The sequence below is a fragment of the Morchella importuna genome, assembly GCF_003444635.1.
Source record: "Morchella importuna strain M04M26 chromosome Unknown Morimp01GS004, whole genome shotgun sequence".
Lineage (NCBI taxonomy): Eukaryota > Fungi > Ascomycota > Pezizomycetes > Pezizales > Morchellaceae > Morchella > Morchella importuna.
Genome location: NW_025763401.1, coordinates 482,605 through 504,522, shown reverse-complemented (window position 1 = coordinate 504,522; position 21,918 = coordinate 482,605). Strand labels below are relative to the sequence as shown.

Sequence of the window (21,918 nt, the reverse complement as noted above, 5' to 3'; positions counted from 1 at the left end):
GTGGCACTCCAATAAGAAGTATGCTCTTTAAATCCGAGATTGCGGCACACGAACTTCTATTAACTACATAAGTATCGTTCATCCAACTTGAGACATTGTCCTGTACCTACATAAAGAACTGCCCTTACTAGTCTCGAATGAAATTCTTGGAGCATTCTATTGGAATGCATCGTTTTAACGATTGCTAGGGAAATATGGCCTTTCCTATTGGTATGTTATTCTGGTGGCATCCTGAGCGAACAGATGATCCCCACTCAGGAAGACGCTACCAACGTACCAATGGTCCATACACAGAAATATACATGGAGTCGTTCACATAGTATGGGGATAAACCCAAATCATACTAACTTCATATATGTATGAACCTGTATGGTATCAGATACCTCATAAACTAGAAGATAGGATAGCAATAGCCAATTGCAAAGATGGTTGAGAACTTCTGATCAGAATACGACAGATACTATAGCTGATTGGACATATTTAAGGCAAACATACCTGCTATGATCGTGACCATATCAGTCTACATACACTTGTCCATTGATACGGGGAGTATAAACCACTTAAAAATCATTGAATTGTATGTCCGTAGTTGTAAAATATCTATAAATTGGAGACATATGTACATATTTAAGCTAATACCAATCGCAACTGGGACCGGTTATATGGTTTTTAGGGAGTTCTGCACTGATAATATATGTATGTTCCTCAGGAGACCCTACAAAAGCCGAAACTTGGCAACAGAGGGGAAAGAAAAGTCGACTTGAGATGTTGGTTTAATTTTATCTTAGATACGTGGAAAATGTCTAAGGTTACTTAGGCCGAACATAATGTACGTCGTGTAATTAAAACGAACGTTTCCTTCGTAGTCCTATCCAAAAGGACAATCTGTTCCTCAGGAAATGGACGCATACGTATACGAACTTAATACAATATATTCATATATCATCCAGTAGATCGATCGTCATTAGGCATGCATAAACCCCGACAGCCGACCCAGACCTCTCTAGTTCAGCTGCAGAACTCCCTCTGGCGTTCTCTAACCTTCCTTACTATCTCTCTTTCTTATTTTCCTAATATTACCGTTGTTAGACAGGGCCTGGCCAGGGGTAATCTTCACTTGCTTAATCTTGGAATTTCAAATCTAGCCGCTTATAATAACCACAGCGCCGTTATCTTCTGCACCCATATATACCACGCTTTATAACGCTTCATACTGCATCTCAGAATTAAACCAAGTAAGAGAGCCTACATGCATATACATACATGTCTTTAACTTACCATGCTAATTAGATTGGCCTTAGTACTCAATTGTCTATATTGGCTTTACACTTGACGCGATGCAGTTCTGGAAACGACGTTGGCAGGGGAGATCGACTGACACGTTGCAAACAACTTTTTTTTTTTTTGGTCAAACGAGGTGCCTGTTTCCTTCGACCAGGCCTTATAAAGTTGACACGCCGCTGTCCTCGCTAGTCGGGCCTGGTCGTTGAAAGGGCCAATGAGATGGAGTCTTGGCACGAATGTCACCTCACGAAAGGAGTATATTCGATCGTGGGGATTAACACGTATTGTCTACGTGAGAACCGATTATTAGTTTATTTCGCATCTCTTTCACGGTTGATTTTCTAACCCATCGGTAACGCAGTACAGCACCCCGAACAGCAAACCGTCACACATTTCTGACTAGTAGCAATGATGGGTGCGCATGCGGGAAGGATGCTTCCAGCGAGAATTTCCCGATAGGCCAGATAAAGGGCACTTTAATCTCTGGAGAAAATTGATCACTCATCTGTTCGCGTCAGCGTGGCACGTACCTATCAAAATTGGCACTGCTCGTACTCACAGATTATCACTCGGCATCTTATAAGCTTTACCACACAAGCATGATAGGCAGCGATAGGTGCGTAAGAGAGAATACAGTATGCCCGACAGTTCTCCGTTTACATAACCCTGTTTCAATAATTACTCACTATCCTTCATATAGAAATTGCAATTGTACACCGCTCAGAATGAGCGAGCTAAGTCTCGTGGATAGCACCACAGCGCATTGCCACTTCAAGAGCGCCAATACCAAAAAGAGCCTACCACATTTAAGAGAAAGTCCCTAGAGAGTTCGATTTAGAGCTGTACTATTGCCGGTCAGGATCATAAAATGCAGGGGCACTTTCTATTCGAAATAGCTCTGCCTACCGCCTCGCGCGTCTTGTTTTAGCATGAGACGCATGAGTATCTTGCTATCGATAGTATGGCCAATATTTTCCGTATCTAACCGTTAAATCCATGGCTGGACCTGTTAGTACCCAATCACGTGATCCGGCTGTTCTACACACCTGTTCTTATCACACTCATAGTTAACCCTGCTAGATATTGTGGAGTATGTATCACACCACACAGGAAGATTTGATGCCGAGAAATTGATTGGTGTGCATAAGAACTCTTCATATCACAGTTACGTATACCTGCACTCTTATAATTTGTTGCAGTCAAGTGCCCTAGCGCAACTTAGGGTACTGACATATTTCAGGCAGATGAATATCGTTGTAAGATCGAGATCGGGTTATGTACCTAGCTGCCATGTCCCGTTGGTGTCTGCCTATGTAAATGTCTCTCCAACAACCTACGATCGGAACGGTTTAGGAGGCCGGTCACTATATACAGCCATGTCTTATATTCGCGGAGAAGGAGCCCGGAAACCGCTTGACACAAGTATGTAGTACTTCGAGGCCAGAAAAGATGCGGAATCATTACAAGCAGTGTAGCAGCTTGGGGGACGTCATAAAATACCGGGTTGGTTAGCTTGCATGTCTCCTATTGTGCTCCAGAAACAGTAGCCAGGGTTAGGGTTCAGTTGCATCGGTTTCCGGTGTTTTTGGGGGCATCTCCCCAGCATCTATCCTTGTTGCAAATGACTCGTCTTATATCATTTTTTTTCTTTCATGGTAACTGAACACATACATACAGCCACTCAAAAAAAAAATTCTTTTGGACTTCCTTCTGCTTTACTCCCGCCGGTACAGGCTCCTCTCGAATTCGGTAAATCCTTGTCCAGGCACAGGGATGTTTAGAGGTTTGCTCATGAAGCATAGGCTCACGAGATGCGACCACAAAGAAACCAGCTGACAGCTTCATCTCATCTCCCCTACACGGTTTATTCCTTGCTGGAGAGTGAATTGAGAGGGGCGCGGCTGAGGAATTGGAATCATGACTCGCCCCGCCCTATTAATTCAGGAAACATGAAGCGGAAAAGAAACAAAGGGAGGGGCAATGCCTAGCTAACTGGTTAGCCTAGGGCTGATAAAAAGCAATTTGGCAAAGAGACCCTCTTCGCAGATCTGTGATGGCCATTGGCTGGACATGTAGGTACCGCGAAACGCAGCGTTGCACAAAGCTCTTATTTTATTTTTTGCTGATGAGAATGAGATGAGAAAAAAAAGGGATACAGAGGCCGACTTGACTGGCTGGGTATTTTGAGGCGCTTTGCTTCGCTTTATGGTAGGGGGGCCGTGTTATATAAAGCAAGTAAGTGCAAAAAGTAAGTAAGGACTCGACTAATCTGGAAGTTTCAAAGCTTCTTTTCGAGGCTTTCTGGTTGATTGGCGCCTGATCGGCTGTGCTGATTTCGTATGTTGTATCAGGATTGGGGATGATGTAGTAGCTAACTAGCTAGCTAGGGAAGCTGAAGGATGACTCGAAAATGGATTCTGCCACTCTCTTCGTAGAAGTAGATACTATATAATATATCCATAGTACGAGTACGTGTTGTAGTTTTTTTCCTATTCTCCAAAAGACGCTGAGGGACCGCGACATCTGTGCCAGTATTCAAGATATATCCATCTATACCATAGTACCATATTTCTCATTTCAACCTATCGTCCAACTCCAAAATGACAGAAAGCACACCTCTCCGTGTACTCTCACTAGGTAGGCACTTTATCCGAAACAAAGTGGTTGTGCCCTATAGTTATAATAACACTCGTACATACAGACGGCGGTGGTGTCCGCGGCTACTCAAGTCTCCTCATCCTCAAGCAGCTGATGCAGGAGGTCCAGGCCCAGGGAAAACTCGACTATATCCCCAAGCCATGCGACTACTTTGACGTTATCGCCGGTACCAGTACTGGAGGGTATGTTCTTCACAAACCTTCTCTAAGCAGTCTAAACCATCTGACACGGCGCCTCTGCTCTAGCTTGATAGCAATCATGCTCGGCCGCCTCGTAAGCCTCCCCTCCCCGCATACTAGGTGTTTGCTAACGCATCTGGCGCAGCGCATGGACGTGGACAGCTGCATCGTGCAGTACGAAGAGCTGTCGCAGGACATCTTTAAAACCAGCATCTGGCAGCAAATCCCGGGGAAGATGGTGTGGGACGCGTGGGCGGGTAACGCATGGTTCAGCGGGGAAGAGCTGGCGGAGGCCGTCAAGGAGGTGGTTGCTAGGAACGTATCAGCGGAGGAGATGGATGCGCTCAAGAGGAAGGGAACGCCGCTGGAGAATGCGGGACTGCTGGATACGAACAGGGAGGTTTGCAAAACGTAAGTGTCGAGTGGGAAATCTATGTGTGGGGTTGGGGGTATAGTTGATTATATACTGATTGCTGCGGCGTACTTAGCTTCGTCGTCTCCGTGCGCAAAGCCACAAACGTCACCGTCCGCTTCCGCAGCTACCCCAACTCCACGGGCCGCACCGACGCCTGCGCCATCTGGGAGGCGGCGCGCGCCACCTCGGCCGCACCCCTCTACTTCCCCGTCATGACCATTGCCGGCGAGCAGTACTTTGACGGCGGGCTCACGAGCAACAACCCGATCTTCCGCGTCAAGGACGAGCTCGAGGACGGGCTCAACTCGCCGGCGCCGCGCTGCGTCGTCTCGATCGGCACGGGCCGCATCGACCAGGCCACGGGCGAGCGCGGGCCCTGGAAGCGGTTTGCAAAGTGGATCACGGGCGGGTATGGCATGGTCGGCTGGACGCTGCTGGCGCTCGCGACGGACACGGAGGCGAAGCATTTGGAGATATTGACGGACGAGAATAATAGCAGGTTTAGGCAGAATTATTATAGGTTTAATGTGGTGGGGAATATTGGTAGCATTGGGCTGGATGAGTGGAAGAAGCTGCCGGTGATGCGGAAGGAGACGGCGGCGTATTTGAAGGAGGAGGGGACGGTGAAGTGGATCAAGGAGTGTGCGGAGAAGTTGGTGGTGAAGAAGTAGTGATGTGTTTATGTGGTGTTTATTGAGTAGTATAATGGTGTTAATATTTGCATGTTTGGGCGGGGCAGTTGGTTTTTGTGTCGAATCATGGATTATCACTCTGACAGGAAAACGGTTCTTTTTTGTTTGTTTTAGCTCACTTTTAGAATATCAGTCTTTTAAAGATTAGTGGGACTAAAGACGTGGCATTGTATCTACTTTACATGTTCTCCCGGTGCATCAGCTGCTCTTTAAAGGGATTGAGACTCGGGAGGAAAGTCTTTTCACTCTTGCGTCCATGTATCTAATGAGGATATCAATCAATCAAATATCAACCAATCAATAAAGCCTTTTCTCTCTACGGGAGCCACACTGATATTTCACTGCTCTCTCTCTCTGCACTCCTCTCGCCCAAAAGGACTACTGACCCCCCTCTAAAAATCATCAATTCAATTACTTATTCTCCGTAATAGGCCCTCCACGGGCAAGCACTGAGCCCACTCCGCCAGACAGAAGACAAACAGCCAGAAGAAACCCAACCCCCCAAAACACCAATTCCCAACAACGGACTGTCAATCCTACTTATCACCATCTAGGGGTATCAACACCTAAAAATACAGCAAATAAAATAGAAAAGAAAAAAGAAATTTGAAGAGAAAGAGAAAAAAAGAGAGAGAAAGAGATAGCTAGTTAAACAACTACACTCCCCACACCCCTGAAAAACGCAATATTCCTGCCACCATTCACAACAATACCAGCACAAACACCCTCCCCGCAGCCTGCAGCAAATCCGACCTCGCCCGCCCGCTCCATCTTGAGCACGCCGAGGGCCCCGATGGCCGCCGCGGACGCAGTGATGCTGCTGGCGTCGAACCAGACGACGGATCGGTGGGTGCCGGGCCCGCCGGAGAAGACGACGATGAGGCGCTGGCCGCTGGGGTCGAGCGCCATGTGCTGTACTGCGCCGCCGTAGCCAGACGTCGTGGCTTCGGGATCGTTGTCGTCGTCGAGAGTGGCGGGCTTCCTCGTGTTGGAGGAGGTAGCGGTAGTGGGAGGGGCGTATGGTGTCCATTCGGTCTCGAGACTGCCAACATGCACGATGGTGATAGCCTCACCGCCGCTGTTGCCGAGTAGCTGCGCTGCGGCGTGGATCGCGAGGTTATAGATTCTCCACGCAGGACTGACAACCTCTCCCCCGTGTCCGCCCAAACCCGCGCTTGCAGTCGGGACCGTCGCCCGCAGGACCGACTCGGGCACAAGCCGGAACACATGGATTCCCGGCCGGCGCTTCATCGCCACTATAACCGTTGGAAACGCCGTGTCAGGCACGACCAGAACCGATCCCACCCCACGGCCAAGCCGAACCCCAAGCAGCACATGCGGATAGAACCGCACGGCGGCACCTACTGTGACGCTCCCGGCGCCGTTCTCGCGCACTGGCAGGACAACAACAAGGCCGCCCGCGAACGCAGCGACGATACTTGCGGCACTGGCGCTCCAAGCTAGTGCGGTGCAGCGGGCGGCGGAGGAGGGGATCGCAATGGCGGGATAGGCGCGGAAGGAGGTCTCGAGGGTGATGTTGTGCAGCCAGACGCCGGCCATCGATGTCCCGACCGCCAGGTGCTTCCCGTTCGGGGAGAAGGCGACATGCGTGATTATACCCACGAATGAAGGCTGGTGGGAATGCTGTGGGAGCAGGCGGATGCGCTCCACTCGTGCTTTCTGTAGCCCACCACCACCACCACCCCCACCGCCGCCGCCGCCGTCCTCAGAAGGCGCCGGCGACCACGACGACGAGGAGGACCTGTCGATATCGATGCCGGACAGGATTTGTGCGGTACTGGGTGACGGCCTCGTCTCGAAGAATGCTAGCCCCCGGAACGCCGCCAGGTTCTGTGCGCGCCTCCGCATCGGCGTTGGCGTCAGCCCAAACAGCGGGCCGGGCCTCCTCGCCTTCCTCGTCAGCAGGCTCTCCTCCACCCACTCGTCCGCATTCTCAATGGACAGGTCGACATTCCACACATCCACACAGCCGCTATCCATCCCGACCGCAAGCTGGTTGACCCCATTCCAGGCCAGACTCGTGATTGTGACAGCCGCCGGCGTGTCCGCAGCACACAAGAAGTACGGCGCAAAGGCGCCCGTGCGCAGGTCATAGATGTGGATGCGCGCCCACGTCGACGAGAGTGCGAGCAGCGGCAGGCGCGGGTGGAAGGCGACGTGCTCCGTCTTTTCGAGGCCGCTGCGGGCCGTGTTCCAGCGGCGGGGCGGCGGGGTGCCGAGGAGCTTGTCGGTGTGCGGGCTGGAGCCGGAGAGAAGGTGCTTGACGAGGAGGTCGGGCGGCGTCGAGTACAGGCGCTGCAGGGTGGGGAGGTAGTTGAGGGTGTGGTAGAGGCTCTGCCAGAGTCCCCTGGGCGGCGGGGGGTCGCCGGAGGGGGCGAGGAGGCGGCTGGCGCGTTGGGCGGGGCGCGGGTTGTGGGCGGGGAGGGTGATGAGGGTGGGGAGGGTGGTGTGGGTGGAGGGGAGGGCGTCGGCGGGGGTTACTGGGGGGGGGGTGGTTATATGTAGTTAGTTAGACGTAGATGGACGGATGGCTGGGGAGGGAGGTGGTACATATAATCCCGTCAACCTCCATCACTGTGGGGGCCACTGGCTCTGGCAGCTCATAGAAGCTCTTCGCCATAGCGATAACAGTCCTGTAATTTAACTGTAGATGTCACAAGTGATGTTGAGTTGACCCAGAGAGCTGTTGTTGTGGTGGTGTTTGTGGGTGGTGGGATGAGTGTGTGAGGTTGAGTGTGAGTGAGTGTGTGAGGGCTTGGTGGGGTGGGCGGACAGACAAAGAACGACGTCCAACGCTACACATGTGCCCACGGACGAACGCAGGCGGAGTAAAAATAAAATAAAATTCGCTTGCTTGCTTTCGTCACATCAAACACAAACAAAAGGGGGCTCGTGGATAAATAAAAAAAAAAATGCTAGATTCGGGCGCCCGCAATAAAAAAAACGGCGCTAGCTACTTGGGAAAAAAGGTGCTCTAGCGATCATTACCCTCAACCTCAACCCTCAACGCCCTAGTGATAAGCAACGAAAACGGAACGGGACCGGTCTATCATACAGCCAGCAGCAACAGCAACAATAGTGATAAAAAAAATAATGATAATGGTAAAAATAATGATGTGATGAGAATGAGAACCAGCAATGATATAATAAAAACACCAGCAACAATAAAAAAAAAAAGGCAAGCTAAGGGAGTATGTAGAAAATATAGCCATAACATCTATTTTCTTTTCATTTCTCTAAAAAGTCTTTTGGAAGATAAAACTAACCTCCTTGCCCATTCCGTCGCGCACCACCTGCGTCAGTAGCTCGTCCTCAATACTCACCTCGTCGTACTCGTCCTCCTCCTCTCCATCTTCCCCCTCCTCATCCTCCTCGTTGACCGCGGGTTTGGCAGGTTTGGCAGGGTTGGCAGCACGAACAAGCCGACTCGCCAACACATGCGCATACTCCATCAACGCGCCCAGCTGCGCCCCCTTCGGCACCCTCTTCAGCGCCGCCAGACGCTCGCGCTCAATCTTCTCGATGTCCACCTCACTCGCCTTCATCAGCCCCGGATACTTTATCTCCTCCACCACCACCTCCTCCTCCACCTCCACCTCCACCTCCACCTCCTCCCCCCCCGCAGGGCCAGCAACATACCCCCGCCCCTCACACGCACACCCCAGCAGCTCATGCGTCGCACACTCCGTCTCGCGCAGCGAAAACAGGTCCCTCAGCTCCTCACTCGTAAAGCTGCCCACACCGCTCTTCATATCCACCACGCTCTCCGCCAACCCCGTTTTTGCCACCTGGCGCTGCAGGATCTTCTCTTCCACACACCCGGTCGTGACGAGGCGGTAGATGACGACGGGCCGCGTCTGCCCGTCGCGGTGCACGCGCGCCATGGCCTGTGCGTCCGTGGCGGGGTTCCAGTCGAGGTCGAACAGCACGAGGCGTGAGGCGCCGACGAGGTTGATGCCTGCGCCGCCGGACTTGGCCGAGAGGAGGAGCGCAAAGGTGGCGCGGTGGTCGGTGCGGTTGAAGGCGTCGATGATGTCCTGCCGCTTGGACTGCGGGGTGGACCCGTCGAGGCGGGTGTGTGTGAGCCCGCGCGTGGAGAGCAGCGTGGAGAGGAGGTCGAGCGTGCTGGTGTAGTTTGAGATGATGACGACCTTTTCCGTCGTTGTTTTGTAGAGTGTCAGGAGCAGGCGGTCGAGAACGCGGAACTTGCCGCTGTGGGACGAGGAGTGTGATTCGAGGAGCTTTGGGTGGACGGCGGAGAGGAGGGCCTGTGTTGTTGGGTGGTGTTCGGGGCGGGAGGGGTGGGGCGCGAGGAGGCCGGGGGAGTTGCAGAGCTTCTTGAGGAGCGTGATGAGGAGGAGGGAGGTGTCGGGGGAGCGGTAGCACGACTCGATGTGTGGCGAGGAGAGGATGGTGGTGTAGACTTTGAGCTGCTTGGGCGTGGGGCGGCAGAAGACGATGTATTCGGTCTTGGGGGGCAGGTAGGAGGAGAGGATTTCGGCGGTGCGGCGGAGGACGAAGAGTTTTGTGATGCGCGCGAGCTGTTGTTGTGTAAATGTTAGCAAAATGCAATATGTAGGCAGGGGTCCAATGATCAAATGTGAGGATAGCGAAAAAGAGACGAATATCAATGATCGCAGCAGCAAGAAAAGAACTAACCTCTTCACCCCTCGCCCTCCCCTTCTCTACATCCCTCTTCGCCGCGCCCGGCTGCCGACTCTTCACAATCGGGCCCTCAAACTCCTTCCTAAACGTCGCATAGCTCTCCAGCAGTCCCGGGTTCACAAAATCCACCATGATGTAAAACTCGTGTAAATCATTCTGCAGCGGCGTGCCGCTCAGTATCACCCTCCGCTTCGTATTCAGTCCCCTAATTGCCGCCGCACTCTTGTTCTTCTCCGTCTTGAGCCGGTGGCCCTCGTCTGCGATGACAATGTCGATATCCACGCTCCGCAGCTCGCTCTGCACCTTCTGCAACCGCTCGTAGCCCACAATCATGACGCTGTAGACGCGGCCGTGCGTAAAGTCGCGGATGTTGGCCTTGCTGTCGGCCACGAAGACGCCGACGCGCTCGCGGCCGAGCCACGTTGTAAACTCCTTGCGCCAGTTGTTGATCAGCGTGACGGGGCACACGATGAGTGCCTTGCGCACCACTGGAGCTCCGCCGCCGCCCCCGGACGCCCAAAACGGGCTCTGCTTCATCAGCGTCCACAGCAGCGCGATGGTCTGCAGCGTCTTGCCGAGCCCCATCTCGTCGGCGAGAATGGCGCCCTGGCCGTCAAACGGCTTGAACCCCATCACGGCCTCGTACAGGAACTGCACGCCCTCGCGCTGGTGCGGCCGGAGATGGGCGCTCACGAACGGGTCCACGACGACATCGACGATGACCTTACCCCCGCACCCACCGCTGCCCGCCGGGGGACGCGGCATCACGAGTGCGCCCTCCGCATTCGGGTCGTGCCGTGGCGTCGGAACCTTTGCGTGCGAGTTGCCCACCGCCGTGCTGGCGAGTAGCGGCGTCTTGAACTTGCTGCCGAAGAAGCCCGCTGCCGAGACGGGCTGGAAGGACGCCGCACTCTCCTCTGCCGCAGGTGCGGCCTTGAGGAATGGGCGGCCAGACAGATAGTCGGCGCGCGAGAGCACAGCGTCAATCTCGACGTCCTTGCCGCCGAGGGAGAGCAGGTCGCCGACGGCGGGGGTCGTGCGCATCATTGTGCGGCCGAGGTCCTTGCCGGTTGTGTCTTGCAGGGTTGCGTAGCCGGCGGCGGTGAGGGTGAGGATGCCGTCGCCGTCGAAGGTCTTGTGCTTCTTTGTGGTCTTTTTGCGCCACAGGACGGTGTAGTATTTGTCTTCTGTGCTGCTGCTGCTGGTGGTGGTGCTAGCATCGTCGGTGTCGTCAGTGGTGGTGGCGGGCGGCGAGACGGGGTTGTGGATGAGGAGGATCGGCTTGCGTGTGAGGTTGTTGGAGGCGGAGGAGAGCTTGAGTGTTTGTGCGACGCGCTGGGGCATGTGCGCGGTGGAGATTGTGAGGGCGGAGCTGGAGCTGGTGAGGCGGGTCTTTTTGTTTGGGGGCTCGTCGGCGTCGGGGGGTGGGGCGGTGGGCTTGCGGAGGAGGGGGGGGACGAACTTTTTGGAGTACATTTCTGTACCTGTGGGGGGTGATTGGAGGGAGAGTGAGGAGAGGGGGGGGGGAGAGTGAGGAGAGGGGGAGGGGGAGGGGAGGGAGAGATGGTGAGTGGGGGGAGAGATGGTGAGTGGGGGGAGATAATGATATCAGATATCAAGATCAGAGGGGAGATGAGGTCGGTCAAGGACAGAGAACAGCGCGTCTGTCCTTGGGAGACGCGTCTGGCCAGGGGTGCTGCTGCCAAGCCCGCTAAGGGGTCTCATCCCGGGCGGGGATCATCGGGGGCGGTCGGGGAAATCTGCAGTGGCTGCGTGCATTAGAGCACTCTCAGTCAGTCTGGTACTCTACTCCACTCTATGTAGTCTGGGTGCAGACAAACGCTGCCCCTCTGAGAGATCTCTCCGAAATTGCTTGCCTCTTGATCTCCGCATATCTCTCCGCCGTTTGATGAGAGCCCGTTCTCTACGCGTACGCACTCTACTACTACGACTGAAAAGGGCAAATGCTCGTGCCTGGGCAAAGTGCAGGTTGTAGGTAACCCCTGAGGTCTTTCTTGTCTTGGAGAAGTAGCACACGGGGGGTTTACCCAGTTGTTTTATTGGGGCTTGCATCATTGATCGCCAAATTAAAGGTTGCTCGTGTCGCACAGGAAACCGTTCTTGTCTGTTTGTCTCGTCTGTCAGGTGCGTGTTTTGCTACATGGCATGCTCTCCTTGTACTCTATGTAGCAGCTGTCCATATTTCGTGTATGCAGAGGTACATGTAGAATATCCATATCTAGACTTCTCGCTCTAAAGGCACATACCTACAGCCAGTTCACAACCGAACCAAAGGGCTGAAATCACCCAGAGCCAGAGTATGTGTCACCCCGCCCCCCTTCCCCCCCGCGCCGTCCTAACAGGGGGAATTTTTAGCATCCGGATCCCAGTCCTGGCCTTATCATTGGGGCGTCTACGCAGAGGAGATAGAGCTGTTTGTTAGTCAGTACCGTCCAGGTACAGGTACAGACAGTACTCTGACGAGTTGGAGATGGGTATCCAGACTCCAACTCGGCGGGTAGAGTACCATTGAAGAATTGCAATCGCGATACTGCAACAGCTAGCGCCAGATTGGTTTGAATTCTTTTTCTTTCTTTTTGACAGATAGACAAGAAACGAGCAATTGTCTGTCTGGTCCTGTCTGGTCCTGCAAATGCCTGGTCTGGTTTGAACCCTCCCTCCCTCCGCCGCACAATTATGGTACCAGGGTAAAAGCAGCCTCGTAACATACGAATTGACCCCCCCCCCTCTCCTCCCCAATTGCAATTGCGATTGCGTGAGCGTGAGATCCGATTTCAAAAAACGTGAGGAGTAAACAATCTCCCCGGGATCCGGATACGAGCCGATCCTCGCCATGCCCTACAAGCTACATACCCTATCCATCCCGCCTGCGCCGTCTCACGGTCGGTCGGTCGGTCGGTGGGGGGCTGTTGAATATAGGCAGCGCAGTGCAGTGCAGTGCCGTAGGGTAAGGGTAAGTAAGGGTAGGATTATTTTTGGCCCTGAAACCCCCGCTGGGCGGATGTTTGGGACTTGTAGAGAAACTAGAAACTGTAACATCTTAGGTAGTAGGGGTATGAAAGTATGATGCTGATGATGGTTTATCGATATCCCCGACTTTTTCTGCTCTCGCTCGGGCTTGGCCGGGGGTATTGCTTGGCAACTGGCCTGTGGAGGTTTGTGGATACCGCTCTGCCTCGACTTGACTCGCAAGTTGCAGCTGCACCCCCCCTCGCTTCCTTCTCTGCCTGCTCGCTCGCTCTCGTGTGTTGTGTGTGTCGTGTTGTGGGTTCTGTTCTGCTCTGTTCTGTCACTTTGACGCTTGGAGTAGCAAGCAAGCAAGCGCAAGCAAGTGAAGTGAAGTGACCCTTTGGCCCTTGTCTTGTTCTTGTTCTTGTCCCCCTCTCCCTCCCTCCCTCACTCGCCCCGAGTACTACTCCTTTATTTAGAAAGAGCTTGAACTTGTTGTTGCTGTTGTTGTAGTCAGTCTGTCTAGCTCTAGAAGACCAGATTGAGAATTATTTTTTCTATTATTTTCTATTTTATTATTTTTCTCTCTTCTGCTTGCCCCCCCTAGCTAGCTAGCGCGGTATTGATTGATTGATTGCGGCTGTTTGACTGTTTCTATTTTCCTGCCTGCCTGCCTGCCTGCCTGCCCACCCCGATCTTGCACCACCCCCCTGCCCTGCCCTGTCAGTGGAGGAGGAGTAGCAGCAGCAAGTGGAGAGGTGGGAGTGAGTTGCTTGTGCCCGCCGCTTGGAAGAGGAAACAAGCAAGACACAGAGAAGAGAGAGTACAGCCACCGTGCTCCAATAATTGCACCCTCGCCTGATTTCTGGTCCCGCCACTTATCTTCAGGGTCTGGCTGCCTGTCCCCGACCAACAACCTTACTTGCTTTGCTTTGCTTGCTAGTACTTGCTTGCACACCACACCACCATCCACCATCCACCACCACACCCGCTACTCTACACATAACACCCCATCCATCCATCCATCCACACCCGACACCATCCACCATCCATCATCATCACCACCACCACCACCACCACCACCACCACTATCACGAGAGACGGCACTGGGAGTCTACAGAGACATTCGCAGGGCTACCCGAGCAAGAAAGAGAGAGAGAAAGAGAGAGAGCTCCCATTCTACGGAACATACATACATACATACATAGCCTATAACTACACGCTCGCTCGCTGCACTGCACTGCACCCCGTATAACGGGATATATATAGATAGCACGCCCACCACCATCACCACCACCCTCACCACCCCAGTCCCATCGTCCCCACCAGGTGCCGACACCACCTGCACCCATTCCATCCACCACCACCACTTCACACCACCACAACAACAACAACACCACAACCCGTTGGGCCATCCACCACGCCTCCATCCGTCACCATGACGGTCATAACCCGCACCCGTCTAAAAGACGGCCTCACCTTCTCCCCGGCCGACGTCGACACCCCCGAGTCGTCGGGCATGGGCGTGCTCATCGGCCTGCTCTCGGCGTTCGGCTCCGCGGCGCTCGTGGCCGCAATCTTTGCCGTCATCTACTTTTTTCGCTATACGTCGCGCGGGCGCATCCTGCTGGACCGGATAGGGCGGCCCGGCGAGTATGATGATGAGCAGGCGCTGGCGAGGGAGGAGGCGGATGCGCTGGAGGAGATGGACGAGATCTCGAGGGAGGACTATTTTAGGGCGAAGGGTATGTTTGGTGTTTTTTCTTGGGTTTTTTTTTTTTTTTTTTTTTGCTTGTTTTTGCTTGTTTTTTTTACTTTGTTTTTTTTTGTGGACCCGGATATCCGTATGATGACGGGGAAAAGTGGGACTGACTGGGTGTGGGGGATGCTGTAGCGTTCATAGAGGCGAACCCGCCTGACTCGGTGCCGACGGATATATCGCTGTCGCAGTTCCTGGCGATCCAGGAGAAGGGCGTGTCGGCGTGGGAGTTTGAGGCGGAGCTCGAGATTGCGAATTGCTTTGTGGAGGCCCGGACGGAGATTGAGTTCTACGACAGCGTGTGCTCCGTGCAGAGCAATCTACCGGTGCCGAAGCAGAACGAGGTGTATTACTGGGAGGCGAAGCTCTACGATAAGCCCGAGAGCACGCTCGTATCAATTGGCATGACTACGAAGCCGTACCCGATGTTTAGACTGCCTGGTATGTATATTGTTATATTTTTCGATTTGGTGCCTTACTCGGGTTTGGTCTATTTAGAGGTTTGGGGACTAATGTATGCAATGGTTGCATGGTGCAGGCTGGCATAAGCACTCAATCGCCTACACCTCGACCGGCCACCGCCGCCACAACCAGCCCTTCAACGGCACAACCTACGCGCCCCCCTACCACCAAGGCGACGTCATCGGCGTCGGCTACCGTCCCCGCACCGGCACAATCTTCTTCACGCGCAACGGCAAAAAGCTCGACGACGCCGCCCACGGCCTCAAGTCACTAAACCTCTTCCCCACCATCGGCGCAAACGGGCCCGCATCCATCCACGTCAACTTTGGCCAGCTCGGCTTCGTCTTCATCGAAGCAAACGTCAAGAAATGGGGGCTCGCCCCCGCCTCCGGCTCCCTCGCACCACCACCCCCATACGGCTCCGAGCAGGGCAGCATCCTCCTCGAGACGGGCCAGCGCGGTCAGCAGCTACAGCAGCAGCACCACCAGCACCACCAGCAGGGATACTTTGAGCACCCGCCCCACCGCCGCCGCCGCCGCCACCGCCACAATCGTCAGCGGCGCACCAGCCCGGGCGCGGACGGAGCAGCAGCACGCTGCACACGAACGTGCGTGTTGGGTCTGGCGCGCCAGGGACATCGTCGTCGGCGGTCACGCCCACGTCGCCGGGCCCGCAGAGGAGCCCCACGGATATCTCGTTGGCGAACATCAGTTTTGAGGCGACGCAGGCGGCGCGCGGCGCGAGCCCGCCGCCGGATTATAGCTCGCAGGACAGCTCGAGCGATAGCAGCGATGACAGCGACGAGGATGGGAGGAGGAGGGTTGGGGAGCGGGAGAGACTGCTGGCCGTGGTTAATGTGGGGAGACGGTCGCCGACGCCGGCGTATGGAGATGTGGTGAGGGAGGGTGCTGGAGGGGGGGTTGGGGGGAGAGGGAGGAGTGGGAGTGCGCCGGCGGGGCCGAGTGGTGGACATGCGGCGTTTAGGGTGTTTTAGAAGAAGAGAAAAAAAACTCTGGGCGTCTTGGAGCTTTTTTTTTTTTTTTTTGTTATTTTTTTTTTTGCTAAAATGCACCCCCGCCCGTTATGACGGAGACTGTGGATTTTCCTTTACTTTTTTCTTCTAGCCTTTTTTTTTTTTTCTTCCTTTGCTTTGGAGGTATTGGGTGAAGGGACGTATTTATAGGCTATAAGCTGTGGTTTGGTCTTTTTTTTGGCGGGGACGGGGACGGCGGCGAGGACGAGCAGGGAGGATAGGCGGGAGGATGGTGGGGAGCAGGGGGAGTAGGGACGTAGGGGAGTGGGGGCGCGAACAAACGTTTTTTTTCTTCTTTTCTAAATTTCTTTCTGTTCTCATGGGTGTTTTTTATCTTTTTATTTTCATGTGAAAAATAGGCTTTTCTCTCTCTCTCTCTCTCTCTCCCACTCTCTGAATATCTCAATCTCTTGATCTCTCTACTCTGCTCTACTCTAGTGAATGGATGGCTGGCATTTGTTTCTTTTTTTTCTTCTTTCTTTTTCTTTCTTCTGATGGGGTTCTTTTTTTTGTGGGTGCGTGCGCTGGGGATTTGGTATCTCATTTTATGGACTGGCTGCTGGGCTCTGTTTTGCGTTTTTTTTTATATTGGGGAAATCTGTCTTTTTTTTATTGTTTTTTTTTTCACTTGGGGGGAGGCGCACGTTACCGTAGGCATAGGCATAGGCACAAATTTGGAGTTGGTTGGGTGGAGCGAGAGAGCCAGGTAGAGGAACGGGAGAAGAGGGAAGGGGGGAGGAGGGGGAGGGTGTGAATTTGATATGCTTACTACTACTACTACTCTGCTGCTGCTGCTGCTGTTGTTGAGCTATGAATGTGTGGATTTGCATACATACAACATACCCAGGAGGATCTAGGATGGAGATGGAGATGGAGATGGGGACGGGGGGGGGGGGGGAGGCTCGGTTACGTTCTTTATATGTTGATGCTTTCTTAGCCTTTTTCTTTTTTTTCTCTTTCTTTATGTGGAGTAAGCGGGAGAGAGAGATCGAGAGGGTTAGATGGAGCGTTGTTAAATATCGATTGATATCAGCTTGGGGTGCATTGAGCTGCGTGGTTTATATCCTACATACATAGTATCTGTTCGGCCTGCCTACCAGTAGTTAATCTCTGGCGCCGTTGAGATTCAATCCGGGTGAGAGGCCGATCGTGGTGTCTCTGGCATTGGATATTTAAATCCGAGTGAGAGGCCGAGGACGAGGACAAGGACGGGACCACTCGACCAGCTCCCGCCCGTACTATACATAACGCTAAATTCTGGTCCCTGCGTTAGTTTGTTTGGTTGTGGCTACTGGTAGAATGTGGCTTGGGCTTGATAGCCCCGACGGGCGGGGACCCTACTGCGGCTCTATTTTGGTCTTTTTTTTTCCCCTCGTCCCCGGGCGGGTTCCGCGGGGGGGGGGGGGGGGGAGTAGCGCTGGTCTTAGGCTCTTCCCCGACCCGTCTGCTTCCATGCTTCCAGCGCGCTGGTCTGTATCTTCTTCTTTTGGGGTTTCTTTTTCCGTTTCGGCCCCCCAAGATTAAGCTCCTAGCTAGAGCAGCTGCCATGAATTTTGTTGTGGTTACAGCCAATAATAACTGTGTAGGTTTTTTTTTTTACATGTTATTTGTTTGCTTACATATATTGAGTTCCTCCCATTTTGGCGCTGGCTTGAATTAACAGTTTTCTATTAAGCTGTTAGGGAAAATGGCCCTGCAGTTGGTGCAGACACTGCGTCAGTTGTAGGTTTCTCAAGTCTTAAAAGCGCCGGCGCCGGCTCCCAGCTAATGTAGCTGTAGGCAGCTAATGTAGCTGTAGGCAGCACGCAGTGCCGGGCGAGGGAAACACCATCTCCATCTCTCTCCAACTCTATCTCCAAAGCTAAAAAGGTTAGGAAGGGAAAAATATGCCGACACCCATCCCAACTAAGCAGGCAGGCAGGAACGTACGCGGAGAATTTTTCTTTTTTTTTTTCCATTTTTTACCTCCCGCAACAACCCCTCTCGATCTCACCTCCCCCCCCCCCCCCCCCACAACCCTCCCTCCAAAATATACTCTCTGCTGGCTGCATGAAGGCTCCAACCATGAAGGCCGCTGCTTCATGTGACAAACCGGCACGTAATGTAAATCTGCGTCTCGAAGGCAGAAAAGAAAGAAAAATCACCACAATTCTGCAGTTCCCCGCAATCTGTTTTTACTCCCCCCCTCTCGCCCTCCCGTCCCTTCATCCCTTCTCGGTGGTGGTGGTGCGGAAACATCCGTCCCGCGATTTCCTTCCATCTTTCTAGAACACCTTGGTGGAAGAAGCTTATTACACGCATCACCCGGGGTTGCAGAACAGGGATATATCGAGTGAAATTCCTGCAGTAGTGGATTGCGGGGGTCCGGAATACGCAGCTGGGGTGATGGTGAATGGGGGCCTGAAGGCGAGGCTATGTGCAAAAATACATGGTATCTTTTGTCTCCTCGATCTCTTGCGGTCGTCCTCTCTCTAGTCTTAGAGGTGAAGATGTTGTTAGTGGTAGCTAGCGTTACACCGGAGAGTAAGAGAGGCTGGGTCGCCCGGTACCTGACCCTAGAATCTTTTTTTTTTTTTTGGGGGGGGGTAAGTAGAGTACCAGAGTTGCCTGAAATCCAGGGGGAGGCCTTGCATGATTTGTTGTGAAAACCAGGAAACAGATGATTCAAGAAAAAAAAAAAAAAAAAAGACACAGCGGCAGTTGCGATCCCGTTTGAACTATTCAAAAGAGAATAGAATCAACCCCCTCTCTCCCGCAACCTAGGAACATCGCCGGTGAAATGCGTCTAAAAGTGCAACATGTTATAGATTACCTCAACTGCGCACGTCACACGGGAGGCGAGTACCGTACCGGGTTTCTTTTTTGGAGGTTGATGTTTTTTATCAGGAACGAGATCGGACGAGGTCTGTGTCACCGCCGCCTAGCCTGTCAGCTGCAGCCTGTAGATCGATCACACTTCCAGAAGCCTTCCTGCTTGGGAGCCAGTACGACCCGAGGTGCTTTAGGAGGCAGCTGGGAGGGCAAGGCCGCAATAACCGTAGATTACATATGTCAACTTGTAATCCAATCAGATGGCCAGTTGTGCAAGCATTCACTACCTAGATCCTAGATACCAGCCAAAAACACATGCGTGACCTCGAGACGTATAGAGAGTCAAGTGAACGATACGGAAAAGGCGACCACTTGGGGTAGAAGGCGACCTTTGAGTGGTTGAAAGCGTGCTTTTGATTCTTGAAGAAGAAAAACAAACGACCAGGGGGGCTGGAGATATCCAAAGACCGCCCTCCTGAAAATCAAATAGCATCCGATTCAGTATCGCGTTCTCGATACGGAATCTTGATTAATTGGTAGAACACAGCCTATATCATGGCCCGTCTTCGGGACCACAATGCCTCGATCGATTCCACACATCACTTCAAGGCGCATTACTAGTTGTGTACCCTCCAGTTTCAGACAAATATCAAAGTTCGGATGCTTATCGATATTTGATATTGATCACTGGTACAATGTTGGTATCAGACGGGATTTAAAACAATACCACATATGCTTGATGTATATGAGTATTTGATCGTTGAACGTAGCACATTCGGGTCCTAAAAACCTCCGTGCCGTACATCAGGTACAGTACATGTGCGCACTCGGACAAATCATTGGGGGTGTTGAGACTAGGCAGTGGACCCTTGGGCTTACGAAAATAAGATGAATGTCACGCAAACATCGAACCCTTCCCAAGTTAGTACACAGAGTACAAAAACCGGTACAACGCAAACTGCAGAGTAACCCAGAAATGAAACACGTGAACTCCAGGATCCTAGAGATTTTGAGTAAACTGACCAACCAGGGATGCCTCTATAAGTACATGTAGGTACCGGTCATGTGCATATGTATATTCTGGAATATTACACATAGCAGTAGTCGACGGATTTGTATTTTCCCAAAACATGGTTTTTCCGAGAATAAGGTAGTCGCCCTTGAAGGTATTTACGGCGCCTAAGGCTTTAAGACAGATGCCAGTATACTCTATAAGTAATAAATAATTACTATTGGTGTAGGTTGGAGAATCCTGATTCTATCGCACCACAAATAAATCGAGCTCCTATGTCTTAGTCGCAAAACTCTATCTTACTAAGCTGTGAGCAACGTTACTATGGAATATTGTCAACCGGTCCGCTGTACCAAATCCGGGGATAAAGATGAAAAACGGCACAAGAGAAAATAAAATCTAACGAGCGTTGAGGATATGGAACACCAATATTTGAAAAATTCAAAAAGAAATATATCAGGATTTCGATTATCTACCTCTATCAGAGTATGCCTCTTCTCACTTCCTCTTAGGTGAATTATATTAAAGATTATTGATTACTCATTGCTTCGGAGTGAGACTCCATAGTGCTTGGGACCGAGGAAGTCTTGCACCCTTTGTCTTGAGAAGTTGATTCAGATGAGTTGCTATGTTTGAAAGCCAGTCAACCAGAATTTGTTGTCTGTCGCACTTAGGTCCGATTTTAGGCTAGAGAACGCCGATAGATATGTTTCATAGCGCCAGGTCTCGGATTTTAGCTGTTGCCAAAACAATCCGCACTTGAAAGTCACATTCCCCAATGTCTTTTTGGATCATGGCTATGTGGTGATTGATGTGGTCTTGATAAGACCCTGGCCGCACGGTCAGTGAAACGGCAAGGTTACCCAACCCTATGAATCTGATCAAAACCTCCGAACCTTGTGTGTGCATGGGCCATACCATAGCTTTGAAACCATCTGGAATGTTTTTAACCGGATGATCCGTTCCCTTATTGAGAAACAAACGGTGGGAAGAGCACGGGTGGCATATATTTGCATCGAGACTTTGATTTAACACAGTCCCTCCCCGGCTGGCACGACGTCGTTGAACCGGCCAGCTGAGGTGGAGCGTGCGTCCACGGAGGCACGATACCTGAAGGATCGATGGTAACTACATGTATAGTAGAGTAGACACTGCAGATTGATTCATTTTAGCGATGCCGCCCCCAAGGTGCTATATGCGCTCGCAAGGGCAGGACGCCCGGGTTGAATATTCGGGGGCAACATATTGGTGTGTGCAGGATGGGTCAAAAGCTAGGTGCTTGGGTGGCTTTTATTTTTTTTCTCTCTCATACTGCTCATGTGCTTCACACAGCTTCTTAAGCTCCACATCTTCCCACCTCCTTTCTTGCTCTACTATTTAGCTCCCAATTATCCCAATGAATGGTACCTCACCTATTTATTCAGCTCTCCTATCCAAGGGATTCCCCGCTGCCATCATAATTATAATTTCCAAAGCTCCGGATACCCCAGTCGCTTAGGTAGCCGTTATCTTAAGTTGATCGATTGTTCCATCTGGTTGTTGGTAAATCGGACTTGGAGCCGAGTTATCACCCACCTTGTGCCCCTAGGCACATCATATTATCGCCACAAGTGTGATTCTGTTTTCTCGCCCCTGATCTGTCCAGTGGTAGCACAAAGTGGTACCAACCTGTTAGGTGCAGGAAGCTTGGAGGCCGGGTTGTCTTGTGCTTTATGTCGACGTCGCCATCCCATAAAAGTACAGTACCAGTACCGGCCAGTACCACCTACCTCAGCACTTTAGCACTTGCTACTCTAGCACTTTAACAGCCAGCCAGCAGTAACAGCAGACAAACACCCATCAGCGGTGCAACGGACTGGAGGAGGAAAGGACTGAGAGAGAAAATAAAGGGGATAGAAATTCAAGATAGTTCAGAGCACAGACGGCCCGGTGAAATAAGCAAAGCAAAGCAGGGAA

The 21,918-nt window shown here is 52.4% G+C and overlaps 5 protein-coding genes across 5 annotated transcripts; 3 read left to right on the top strand and 2 right to left on the bottom strand.

The window, feature by feature from the left end:
- Positions 1 to 3,884: 3,884 nt before the first annotated feature.
- Positions 3,885 to 5,207, top strand: LAJ45_02268 (uncharacterized protein; the record flags this gene model as incomplete). The annotated part of the gene is made up of 5 exons (XM_046111859.1): positions 3,885 to 3,921; positions 3,986 to 4,124; positions 4,188 to 4,215; positions 4,267 to 4,532; positions 4,610 to 5,207. The coding sequence occupies 5 exons, from the start codon at positions 3,885 to 3,887 to the stop codon at positions 5,205 to 5,207; spliced, it is 1,068 nt and encodes a 355-aa protein (XP_045974759.1).
- A 669-nt stretch (positions 5,208 to 5,876) lies between these two features.
- LAJ45_02267 (uncharacterized protein) lies at positions 5,877 to 7,869 on the bottom strand (the record flags this gene model as incomplete). The annotated part of the gene is made up of 3 exons (XM_046111858.1): positions 5,877 to 6,809; positions 6,852 to 7,729; positions 7,800 to 7,869. The coding sequence occupies 3 exons, from the start codon at positions 7,867 to 7,869 to the stop codon at positions 5,877 to 5,879; spliced, it is 1,881 nt and encodes a 626-aa protein (XP_045974758.1).
- A 616-nt stretch (positions 7,870 to 8,485) lies between these two features.
- On the bottom strand, positions 8,486 to 11,390 carry LAJ45_02266 (uncharacterized protein; the record flags this gene model as incomplete). The annotated part of the gene is made up of 2 exons (XM_046111857.1): positions 8,486 to 9,790; positions 9,909 to 11,390. 2 exons carry the CDS (start codon positions 11,388 to 11,390, stop codon positions 8,486 to 8,488), a joined length of 2,787 nt encoding a protein of 928 aa, XP_045974757.1.
- Positions 11,391 to 11,878: 488 nt separating this feature from the next.
- On the top strand, positions 11,879 to 12,344 carry LAJ45_02265 (uncharacterized protein; the record flags this gene model as incomplete). The annotated part of the gene is made up of 5 exons (XM_046111856.1): positions 11,879 to 11,906; positions 11,967 to 12,059; positions 12,131 to 12,132; positions 12,188 to 12,232; positions 12,291 to 12,344. The coding sequence occupies 5 exons, from the start codon at positions 11,879 to 11,881 to the stop codon at positions 12,342 to 12,344; spliced, it is 222 nt and encodes a 73-aa protein (XP_045974756.1).
- A 1,978-nt stretch (positions 12,345 to 14,322) lies between these two features.
- LAJ45_02264 (uncharacterized protein) lies at positions 14,323 to 16,100 on the top strand (the record flags this gene model as incomplete). Its single annotated transcript, XM_046111855.1, has 4 exons — positions 14,323 to 14,629; positions 14,779 to 15,084; positions 15,182 to 15,658; positions 15,739 to 16,100. The coding sequence occupies 4 exons, from the start codon at positions 14,323 to 14,325 to the stop codon at positions 16,098 to 16,100; spliced, it is 1,452 nt and encodes a 483-aa protein (XP_045974755.1).
- Positions 16,101 to 21,918: the final 5,818 nt, after the last annotated feature.